Source organism: Lichenostomus cassidix, chromosome 1, assembly GCF_008360975.1.
Source record: "Lichenostomus cassidix isolate B80296 chromosome 1, HeHo_3.0, whole genome shotgun sequence".
NCBI classification, from domain to species: domain Eukaryota; kingdom Metazoa; phylum Chordata; class Aves; order Passeriformes; family Meliphagidae; genus Lichenostomus; species Lichenostomus cassidix.
In genome coordinates, this window is record NC_139479.1 from 68,945,427 (window position 1) to 68,957,878 (window position 12,452).

The following is a 12,452-nucleotide window of genomic DNA, read 5'->3' on the forward strand; positions in this document are numbered from 1 at the left end:
GCTAGCCCTCTTGAGAGTTATTAACTACAGTTTAAAAGCTGACTGGCCTAATGATTAGGATGTTATTTTCTCTTCCTTTGTGTATGTCTGATCTTATGCGTCATTCTAACTGGAAGAACAATACTTGCCCTTCTTCTGTAATTATTTGCACAGAATATCTCCTTTACACCTTCATTTTACTAAGCTGAATACTCCATGCTCTTGAAGCCTTCACACACTTGGCAGGCTCTGTGCATTTGCTCCCATTTCCATACACCTCTCTTGATTGTCAGTGATCCAATTTCTACACAACAGTCCCAGTTCACTTGCTTACTGTGCACCCATTACTTCTGAGGTACTTTCTGCTGTTACTGAAGATGATCACAGTCCATCAAACGTGAAGCTCTTGGGGTGTAATTTTTTTTTTCCTGGCTGTAAATATTTCAGTGCTCTTAACCTGATAGCTTGGAACTAGGAGACAATTTTTTAATCCAACACTTGTGCAAAATTAGGCCTCTTTTTCAGTGATTTCAGTGGCATAGAGTCAGTTATTATATACCGATGATTTTGCTCAGGCAAAAATGGCAGTATCTTCAAAGTGCTTTTGTTAATAAGGAATAAACAGGACCAAATCAGCTTTTAATCACTTTAAAATAGGACGAAACAAAACAAATATACTCCAGGAAAAACTGCAAACTGGTGAGGGCCAGACTTAGTTGACCTTTTTTTCCTTATCGGATTTCCATACTGTGGCTATATTATACACTATAATTTTAACAGAAGCTCAGCCTATGCCGATCAGGTTTTCAAGACAAGCTTAACTTTGCAGGGCAAAGAGGTTTAGTTTTAAATAGGCCTGAATATGAGCTTTGCTGCTGAAATGTAACACCTGATGTAAAGCATCACAAATAAGAACAGTTTATCAAAATGGCTCGCTGAGTTTGAACTCACTAAACCTCACTGGAACTATATTACAAAACAAATTTTTTGGTGCTAAGTCTCAGATGATTTTACAGGTGATACCTAATTGTTGGGAGCAGCCAAATCACTGGAGGGCAGGGATTCTACTGAGAGGGTCCAAGATGGGCTAGAGAAATGGGCTGACAGAAACTTTGAAGTTTAGGACAGGGAAACACAAAGTCCTGCACTTGGACTGGAATAACTCCGTGCAAGAGGACAGGCTGAGGGCTGGTTGCATGGAATGGGACTTTGCTGAAAAGGACCTGAGGGTCATGGTGGCCAACAGCAATATGCCCTTCAGCAAAGTCAACTACACCTAGGACTGTATTAGCAAGAGGTCAGCCAGCAGGGCAAAGGGATTCTTCCTCTCCATTTGGTGCTTGTGAAACCACACCTGGAGCATGCATCCTGCTCTGGGCTCCTCAGACATGGACATGCTGGAGCAAGCCTGTTGGAGGGCCATCAAGATCACATAGTCATGGGGCTAAAGCACAGGGGCACATGAGAAGCTGAACGAGCTGGGTTTGCTCAAGCGGCAGAGAAGAAAGAAATCTTATATCTTCTGTTGTCTCATGAGAGGGTGCAGAGAAGATGGAGACAGAATCCTTTGAGCTTGCACAGTAGAAGGACAACAGGCAATGCACAGAAGTTTAGAGCATGGGAAAATTCTGACTCAAGATAATGAAAACATTTTTAACATAAAAGTTGTCAAAAAACTCAACCAGGTTGCTCAGACAGATGATGGAATTTATATTCTTGGAGCTATTTAAAACTCAACATGGCCCAGAGCGACCTGATTTAGCTCGACCTGCTTTGACCAGGGGGTTGGACTAAAGACCTCCATAGGTGCCAGAGATTGTAATAAGTCTATGATGATTCCAATTTCTCAACATCAGGTGCTACAGTTTAAAAAGATCTGATGGATGTAATAGCACAAAGTAAAAATATGGGTGGAATCATTCTCTATTCTACAAATACTCTATGGCATTGTATTAGCATATAGGCATCTGAAGTAGCTATTTGCATTTCTCATTAATTGTTCTGATCACAGCCATTAACATAATTGTTTTTAATTACTTATGAAATGGCAAAGAACCTTACTGGAAGGAAAGGGCTATATAAAATATTGCTAGTTTCATTTCAGGTAAAGGAATGTTTTCTACTTAGTGTTAGCTGAATTCCAGTAAGCACCAATTTAATATTATCTTCCAAATATGCCAGATTACATTTGTTTTTCTGTATGAGTACCAAAAGACAAAGTAGGATGTTTACGATTTTAATAGTGCTACAAAATGCTCTTTTTAATAATGCATGAAGTAACCAGAGTTATTGCAAACTCATTGTAACAATCTTTCAGTAAACATTATTGTCTTGACTCTAGTTCTAAATATTTTCTGGATGCCAAAAGAAAATCCTATCCTGCTTTCATAGCATTTTCTTGAAAGAATAGGAAGGAAGAATCACATCCAGAAACTACAGGAGCAAAAAGCACACAGTTATCTGCATTAGAGCACTGCACATGTGTTTATAATTCCACTTATGTATTCTTTCCTAGGCACTTTAGCAGAGTTTGAATCTGTGGTCAAAAAATGTTAGCCTTCACTGAGTGATTTGCTTTCTGCCTCCTTTCCAAAGTGGGAAATGGTCTGTAGCTTCTGCAGTCTTACACATAGCAGTAGTATCTTAAATGATGAACCTGAGACAGAGCCCTTGACATCACAAGGCACAAATGCCTTAAAACAGCTGTATCTTTAAAAAGTACACCTGCTTTTATTTTCACAGTTTTGAATGTTTTCAGTCCTGCCATCGCATTTTTCAGATTTCTAGCTTATTGAGCCATAAACTTGTTATAATAAGGTGAATTTCTCAAGTAATCCCCATCACCTGAACCCAGGAACTGTGGTTGCAAGAGAGCTATCAAATATCACAAGGCTTGCAATAAAATAATGAGAGCTGGCTATGCTCTGACAACCCCTGTCAATGAGACAACAATAGCTGCTCTGAACAAAAACTGCAGCTAGAAAAGAACAAATTAATGGTCAGTCAAGGAGAAGTGAAACAGAGAATTAGCAAAGGGTAAACCTGACCAAACTTTGACCAACTGTGGATAAACTAGACCAGCTTTCCCATCTGTATAATAGGAATCTTAGCAATATATATGGAGCAGGGTTATTGTTAAGGATCAGTTAATTAATATTTTTGAAATGCTGGTGATTCCTTCGTGGAATATGCAAAATAGCAATGTGAGCTAATCAGCATATGGGCTGCTCCAAGGTAGCTGCAATTTATCCAGTGGAGAGAGGCAGGTGAAGGGACAAAACAGGGAAAAAAATTCCCACAGGACGAATGGCAATAAGTGCTGCAGGGAGACAGAAGGAAATGAAATTGCAGGGGAAGTGGAAGGAGGAAATGAGACCATACAGGACAAAGAGATGATGCTTGGATTACTGCAGTATAAAGACACAGGGCACAGACTATATGAAATGAAGCTTTATTAGTTCTGCTGGTCATGCAATAATTTGTAGTTTGTTAGTGGGTTTGTGTATTTTCTTTGTTTTTTCCCCCTTTTTTATTTGTTTGTTTGTTTATTTGGGGGGGTTTATTTAGCTTTGTTTCTGGAAAAAACTAAGTATAACCAGGGAAAAACAAGTGTAACCAGATGGGAGTATTTAACTGACCATCTGCAAGTACAGAGGGGAACTGTGGGTTCTCCAGGGTATAAATCTTGCAAGAGAAGAAATTAAAATCATTCTACTTCTGTACTGCTGACAAAGAGAGCATTGTTTGAGAACTGATTGCAACAAGGACTTGAACAATAGCTTTAGATCAGCGGAAGCACAAAATATTGCTGTGACATATGTTTCAATTAAAACAAAAGTAATTCACCCCCCGTTAGTATCACAAAAGACACAGGCTATCACTTACAGGCTGTAAATGCTCTTTAACAAATTTATTATTTCCACAAAGCAGTTTCCAGTATTTTTTTCTACCTCTCTTTGGATCTTCTTTTCTACTGCATAGTTATCTCCATGCTGGTTTACGTATTCATCCTTAGCTTCCCTTATGTCTTGGTACTGTAGAGAACTGATTAGTGGGGGAGACTGTAATGATACAAACTCTTCACCTGGAGGCTGCCTGTTGTCAGATTGTGCGTCACTGTTGTCATTCCATGACAGCTAATCTTGCTTTTGGGGAACTGCTGCGCAGATCACAAAAATAAGATCTTGCTGACTGCAACAGGAAGTGTTGTTTGGTATTCTGGTAGAGAACACAGAGACTGAGGAAGCATCTTGCACTTCTCACCTCTCATAATGGATTTTCCAAGTTAGCGTTAGACACTGTCACTGACTCCCAAAGTTTCAGACTAAGGAGAAGCTGGATGTACTGAAACAATAGCATCTCTTGTGCCTGGGTCAGAGATCAAAGCCATTAATTTTAAAGAAGTTTCTATTATTGAAAGCATTTCATTACAATATTAAACCTCCCGTTCTTTTTAAATATACTTGTGGTCTTATTTATCCAAAAGATTCTGTTGAGAACAATGTAAAAAAGCACGCAGTTATTGCTTGTGTGCCTAGCCCACATCCTTTTATATCAAGATCACCAAGACCGAAGCTATACACACTTCTCTTGCAGAATACAATAGCATCTTTCAAAAGAGTTACCATTTTATAAATGCACTCTTTTTTCTGCAAATTGTAACTTTATTTTCAGTTAGATTTCCACCTTCTTTTGGGAGTTTAAAGACTCAAACAGTGATAACAGATTAGAAATCTATTGTTGTTTTCAACGCAACTAAATTCTTATATTTTGCATTCTATTGGACATCTCTTTTAACTGATATATATTTTATATTTCTAGAAAATTATATTCAGTTTCGTAGCATAACATTTTTTATTTTCCCTTTTAACTTCTCAGATGCTAGTTATCCTTTGTATAGCAGATAAATTGTTTGCCAGCTATACATACATGGCAAGACGCCCAGTATCAGCTGAGCTGTGAAAATCAAAGTATCAAAATATCTCTATGTGTGAACTCTGCAAGAAACAAATATTACCCTCTGCTTAAAAGGAAAAAACAAAACAAAACAAAACAACCAAAACCACAAACCAACAGAAAACCAACAAAACTCAACACCCTTACCGAAGAAAGCTTTGATCTTCTGAAATGAATGTGAGGAAAAATCATCATGAGCAAATTTTACCCTGTCAGAAAACTCTTGTCTAATTTATTCTGTTAACATATTTGGTCTAATAATGATTATTTCTCACACCTCTTTGAAAAAGATGAGATTTACTGATAAAAAGTGCTAAGAATTAAAATAATATTTATCTATAGTACAATGATACATCATAATTTGTACAGTTTATATCTGTGATATTATCACAGTTTTACTGTGATAATAATTTATTAATGTGTTGCTTATGATTACAACTATGACAGCTTATGTTTTTGAACCTATGAATAAAATGCATTGCTTATTTAACTACTTGCTCAAATCCTCCCATATCTAGGTAGTTTACCACCACCCCTGTCACGGCTCCCAGACAGCATGTACAACTGCTATGAAAATAGTTGTGTTTTCTGAAAATGTACCCTCAACGTAATTTACAAAAATAATTTACTATTACGGATGTTTCAATATCTGTCAGTCAGTACAAGATGGTTTGATAACATTATTTTCCAACTATATTTCCTGTTGTCTCTTCTGTTCCCCAGAAAGATCTAATTTCAATTTTTAATGTGTTAATATTCCAGTTCTGTATAATTTATGCAGAATCAGGTTTCCTTGGAATTGTGAGATACAAGTTGGGATAAATTTCTTTTATGTCTTACTCTCTGTTTCCTCACAGCACAAATCCTGGAACTCCCATGGTCCATAAAGTAAGGTGCATATCCATAGCTAGGCTGGTTAATCCATCATGAGAATGGTGGATGGCCTTCACTGGGGAATGAGTCAATAAAAATACAGATGGTGAATTCAGATGGCTTTCTTGCAAGGACAAAACCGCCTCCCCTCTGCCCCCACTATTACGTCTGGATCCAAATTTAAGAGTTTCTGGAACAAGTGGAGGTATATAGAATCACAGAACCATTTCAGTTGGAAAAGACTCTTAAAATGAAGTCCAAGCATTTAGCCAGCATCACCAAGTCTACACTAACCCATATACAGTCCCTAACAGCCATACACACAAAGCAACCTGCTCTGGCCTCCGATCTGACTCTGCTGTAAGCAGAAGCTTGGACTAGAGACCTCCAGAGGTCTCGTCCAACCTGAATTATCCTATTACAGTATGCTCTTGCAGTCACACTGAACACTAGTCCAACAACAGGTGTGGTATGTGTGCATTCAGGTAATGCAGCAATAGTGCAACCAGCTGGTGCTGTGACTGGTTAGAGGAGGGGTAAATAGACTTGTGGGACCAATTCTGTTGTCAAGGAACATTAATGAAAACCTGACATGTCCCAGATTCAGCAAAACCATCTATAGTTACAGATAGATGATACAGGAACAAACACACCTGTACCATGCCTACTCTTCCATTTCTGAAGCCAACCTACCCACACACCCTAGAGTAAGCTGGGTGCTTGCCAAACCACAAGATTATGAAACAAGGAGAGGCACAGGTTGAGCAGCAGCAGTTTACCATTGTTATATTTTCTCTTTGCTCCTCTGTGTCTTTGTACATTTGGAATGTAAGTTTATTAGAAGATAGAATGGGGTTTTCTCTTAGTGTCTCACATATTGACTGAGAAGGCAAAGTGCTGTGGCCTCTGACTTGTATACTTAGGTGTTGTGGTAGTACAGATGCTATGCAATAACAACAACTACATGCTCTGAGAGACTTTCAGGACAGGGAAATAATTCTATCTGCTCAACCTCTGTAAGAAAAGAATCTACTCTTTAGTGAATCTCTTAGGAGATACTGTATGTGCCATATCTCTTGGCAGCATATTTCAGCCATTAATGTCCTCCACTGTTAAAAAATGTGTGCAATTTACAATTAAAATTTATTTTATTTCAGTTTATAGGTATTTTTCTTGTTATGCCTTTCACTGTACAAGATTAAAGATCACTGTATCCACCTTACAGTCTTCTTTTAGAAAAGCCAAGCAGATTGTGCTCTTTAAGTCTCTGCATGCAAAGAATTATCCACTGACTCAAATAATTTCTCAGCATTCTTTTGACAAGAAACCACAGGCTAGTTCAGTATTACTATAAAAAATTGTTCAATGCCATATCTAAAAGGAAAATGTCTCTTCCTACTTGGCACATCCCTGGTTTCCTGGTTATACAGGCAAGGATTCCATTATTTGTTTATACCATAGCACTAGGCTGGCCCCTGGCCACTGTTGACTCTTAGTTTCTTTTCAGTCACTGCTCTCCACAACAAAGCCCCTCATCTCTACAAACCTGACCTGCTCACTGTATTTTTAAGTAACTCTACTTGAGTATATATTGAAATACACTGTCTGAATGGGATGAATTTACCAAACAATGCAGATCTTACAATAACCCCAGACTGAATTTAATTTCTTATTTATCTACTCTTTCTCTCGTGACAGCATATCAGTTTTGCTTTCTCAGTGCTGGAAATACTAATACCTCTATTTGGTTTTTTTCACTGTTAAGATCCTTGCACTCTCCTGTCAGCGTTCCTGAGTAACTTTACCCTTCAGCACTGCTGTTCAGTGCATCCCATCTACCAGTTTCCTGAATAAACTTGTCTGATCCTCTAAATCCAGGGTTGGTAATCTCCTGTTCTCCTTCCTCAGCCCACACAGGAACCTGTACTCCAGTCCTCAGTCACTGCAGCCCAGGCTTTGTTAACCAAATGATCAATTACTACATACCTAGTTCTTTCTTGTTAGTGAAGAGCAGATCCAGCTGCAAAATACTCCTGGTTGGCTCAGCCATGGTCAAGAAGTTATCCTTCATGCCCTTCAGAAATCCTCTTGATTGCTTGCATCCTGATGTATTATACTTGTAGCAGATATCAGACAGGCTAAAATTACCCCAAAACCCATGGTTTGTGATCAAGAAATTTCCTTATTTCTTATTAAAGTTCTCATCAGCAGTTCTTACTAAAGTTCTCATCAGGCTAGCCAGTTGGCAAAGATACTCTGGTTGCCTTTTGTCAGGTGGATCCTGTCTCTCTCCAGCAATACAAATGTGACTGATATCTTTTGTCAGACCATGTTAGTTACCATGCTGATCTATATGAATTACCGTCATTCAGTTTTCAAAACTCTGCACCCTCAAGCATACACAAACACATGCACAGTCCTGGTCTACCCATTCTATTTTTCCTTAGCTCACCAAATACACCTAATTTTTGAATAATTTTAATTGCCCCAAAGGGCTTGATGAATGACAATTGAGGGATAATTTTCAATTCCATTCCTCATTTCCTCATATTTTACTTCAGCTTAATGGTTGATAGTGTAGAAAATGTTTCTGTATTTCCCCTCATTTTATGTGGTGTGAGTTCAGTTTGCTTATAACCCAGCAACTTGGTTTATACAGCATTGTAGAACAAAATTAGTCTCTCTGTATGTTGCTAATTTAGCATTTTTCTCATATGCTTTGTTTAGTTTCCAGCCACAATTACCCACACCTGTCAGATACAGGCCAGCACAGCCATACATTCTCCATGCTTTTGGAAATGTATTCCAGTACTCCAAAATAACTAACTTTTTGTCTTGGAACTGGAGACAGAAAGAGCATTTCACAACAAATATATTTTACCTTCTTTCTCTAATTTATGGGCAAGAAGAAACTTGTAGGCAATCTCTGACTTTCTGGTTGAGTGCCTTTCAAAATTTCCTGCAGCATTCTCTGGCCTGTATGGTTCCACTTGATGCCACATAATTGGTTCCAAACTGAATTATCTCCCAGATAACGGTATCAGCTTCTGCAACAGTGCAATTGCTTTTCGTGCTTCTCTGCTTCAGGGAGACAGCACACTGCCTTATTTTTCTCATGTCATGTTTTGAAGATTTGGTCTACTCTGGATGATAGAGGAGTATCTGTGGTGGTGGGTCCGATTAATACTGTAAGGAATTGTTTTGGAGATGTTTCTGGCAGTAAATGTATTTCAGTAGATGAACTGCTGGATATCTGAAGGTTTGACACTTCTATTCTGCTAAATACCCATTCTCGCTTTTTTGCTCATAAATGGCCAATCCACTACTTTTGTTTCTATTCTTTCTCATTCCCCTGATGCTGTCCTCCCCCATGGTTTCTGTGGCAACAATTTCAGAATGTAGTCATCCAAGAGATATTCATTTTCTCAGCTACTATACTTTTGAAATATACAATTCTAGATGACAGGTATCATATAAAATGATTTTATATGATATTTCAGGATATTTCAGGTTGCAGTAGGGTTCATTTATAATACTTTCTAAAGTCATATTCTTTATGTTTCAGCTGAAGGAAAATTTACTATTCTAGTAACTTAGTTGCTAAAGAACATTTACTTCTGAAGATTATAGAAATTGTAATAATGATTTAAATAGATATTAAAATATCTTTTTTACAGTGAAAGGATGTATTTATGATCAAGGCCTTATGTGCATTAGCATTGCTCTTAACAATAACGCATCTTGATCTACTAGATTTTTCCTATGTATAAAAAAAGACAGGGTAGCAGATATCTTGGCTAGCTTTGTGCTTCTTTAGTACAGGTATCAACATCTTGAACAAGTCATCCAGATTTCTCTTACAGTCTGCAGACAAACAACATGATTAAGCTCTTTCTCAAGCAGGTCCCTCAAGTACTTGGTACAACTATCCTACACACTAGCTTTATTTTCCTAGATGTTTGATGCTGGGGCATGCAAATCCCAGACTCACAGAAACCAATGAGTTGGTCATCTAGAGACAAGGCATGAAAAAATAGAGAGGAATTAAATGGCACATGCTTTTGCACATTCCCATCTTCCTGGGAGGGACTCTGGAGGGACAACTTTTACAGCTGCCATTCGGATGCAAGAAGTCACTTTGAAGTTATCTTGGCAGGAGTGACTGAGTTGACAGGAGGCAAAAGTTTTCTTAATGCCATTCCCTAATTTTCTTTTATTGTTTAGCTATGAGTTATGTCTATTCACTCTCCTCTCTAAAGGAACTCTCTCCCTGGACGTTGCTCAGTGTTTGCACTAAACCATAAGGCATCAACTCCCCTCACCCCCACCATTCCCCCTGCCAGCACTCACCCAGCACGCACCCATTAGATTTCAACTAATCTCTTTGTAGACTAGAGAAGGAAGAGAAGGTGATCTTGCCCCTCTACACAAGCCTGGTGAGGCCACATCTGGAGTGCTGTGTCCAATTCTGGGCTCCTCAGTACAAGAGAGACGAGGAGCTCCTGGAACAGATCCAGTGGAGGGCAACAAAGAGGATTAAGGGACTGGGGCATCTCTCAGGAGGAAAAGCTGAGGGAGTTAAGCCTGTTCAGCCATGAGAAAAGACAACTTAAAGATGACCTCATCAATGTGTTTAGTATCTAAAGAGGGGGTGCCAAGAAGATGGATCCAGGCTCTTATCTGTGGTGTTGAGCAATAGGACAACAGACAACAGACAGAAACTGATGTACAGAGGTTCCAGCTGAATATGAGGAAGAACATCTTTACTGTATAAGTGACCCTGCACTGCAAAAGGCTGCCCAGAGAGGAGGTGGCGTCTCTCTCACTGCAGATATTCAAGAACGATCTGGATACAATGCTGTGCCATGTGCTGTGCCATGTGCTCCAGGATGGCCCTGCTCGGGCCAGATGACCCACTGTGGTCCCTTCCAGCCTGACCTATCCTTTATTCTGAGGTCAGGAGGTGGTGGAGTCCCCATCCCTGGAGGTGTTTCAAGAGCCGTGTGGATCTGGCGTTGGGTGATGTGGTTTAGGGGTCACAGTGGTGGTGCTTTGTGGATCGCTGGACTTGAAGATCTTAGAGGTCTCGTCCAGCCTTGCCGATTCGATAACTCTGTATAAACCCTCGGGCCACGGCCGAACCCGCCCGCTCCCCGTGCGCCTCCCGCGGCACCGTGCGCGTCCTGCCGAGCCCGGGCAGCGCGGCGGGGCGGGGCGGGAGGCGGGGCGGGCGGCGGGGCGGGAGGAGCCGGGCGCTGACCCGGGCGGAGGCGGGGCCGCGCCGGGCCGGGCGGGGCGGGATCGCTGGAGCCGGCGGGCGCGGGCGGCGGGAGCGGGGCTGCGCGGCGCCGGTGGGAGCTGCCGCGGGGGCCCCGCGCCGGCGGGGGCGGGGGGCTGCCGGCTGCCCCCGCCGCCTGCCTTCCTTCCCTGCCTCCTTCCCTTCCCCTCCTGCTCCCGCCCGGCCCGGCCCGGCTCCGCTCGGCTCGGCGCTGTGATTGGGCGGAAGATGGCGCTGGGCGGATGGAAATCCTAATGACAGTCTCCAAAATCGCCTCCATCTGTACCATGGTGAGCGCGGGGCCGGGGCCGTGCCGGCTGCCCGGGGGTGGCACGGCGGGCGGTGGCGGCGCTGCGGGGGCGGGCTGCGGGGGAGGCCGGGCGGGGGCGCGGGGCGGGAGCGCTGCCGTGGGTGGCGATCGGGAGCCGAGCGGGCTTAATCGGCTTTGGGAGACTCAACCTGCATGCGGGCGCCGAGGGGGTGGGGTCGGGCCGGGCCGGGCCGGGCGGGCGGCGAAGCCGGGTCCCGGCTGCGGACGGGGCTGGGCGCGGGGTGAGCCAGCGCAGCCTTGGCCCAAGTGTGCCGAAAGCGGGGGCAGCGCTCCGGGCATCGCCTCCGGCTCGGGGCTGCCTGTCGCGGGTGTGCGGTGCGTACGGTCGGGTGTCTGGAAGCGCCCTCGTTCTCCCGACACGCTCCGTGGTGTCCCTGCTCTGCCCCCGAGTGCTGCGCTCCTGTGCTGGGGCTGCAGTCACCTTCAGCGGGCGGGTGCGCCCCGGCTCAAGCGGACAAGTGCGGGCATCCCATCCCATCCCATCCCATCCCATCCCATCCCATCCCATCCCATCCCATCATGCCCGGTGGGCTCGGCCGGGCGCGCTCCCTGTGATCTGACTGCTGTGCATCGATCCAGGTCCCCATAGGAAGCTTCTCCCCGTGACTGCTTTTTCATTCCTCTGTTTCTTGATGAGTTAGAGCCACAAGCAGAAGCACGGATGAGATAAGGCTCTCTTGGGTTATTTTAAAGAGGGGTGGGGAGCTCAGTGGATTCCCTGATGGAGGAGTGATGAATTTAAGGAAGCAAATATCCCTTAGTCAGTAGAAGTTACTACTTGTCATGGAAGAGATGTGCTAATGGTTCATAGGAGAAGGTCTTGCATTTGTTCTCTCTTCTACCTATTCCATGGCTGTGTGGAAGTGCTTGTTACCAAATCTGTTTCCACGGGGGAAGGGAAGAGATGATTAAGGGGAAGAATGCACTCTGTCATCTACTCTGTTAATTTGCTGAATTGCCATGATAATGTCTCATAGCATCAAACAGTGGGAAATGCTTACATTTCGTTTTATTGGAAACTGATTTATGGTTTTC

At 42.5% G+C, this 12,452-nt stretch overlaps 1 protein-coding gene across 1 annotated transcript in view; it reads left to right on the forward strand.

Annotated features, from left to right (window-relative positions):
* The first annotated feature begins 11,088 nt into the window (after positions 1–11,088).
* Positions 11,089–12,452, forward strand: part of USP12 (ubiquitin specific peptidase 12) — a 32,229-nt gene continuing 30,865 nt past the window's right edge. The window contains exon 1 of the mRNA XM_085062492.1: positions 11,089–11,376. Coding sequence (XP_084918618.1) covers positions 11,329–11,376 — 48 coding nt within the window. The 5' untranslated portion in view covers positions 11,089–11,328. The remainder of the gene's footprint in view (positions 11,377–12,452) is intronic.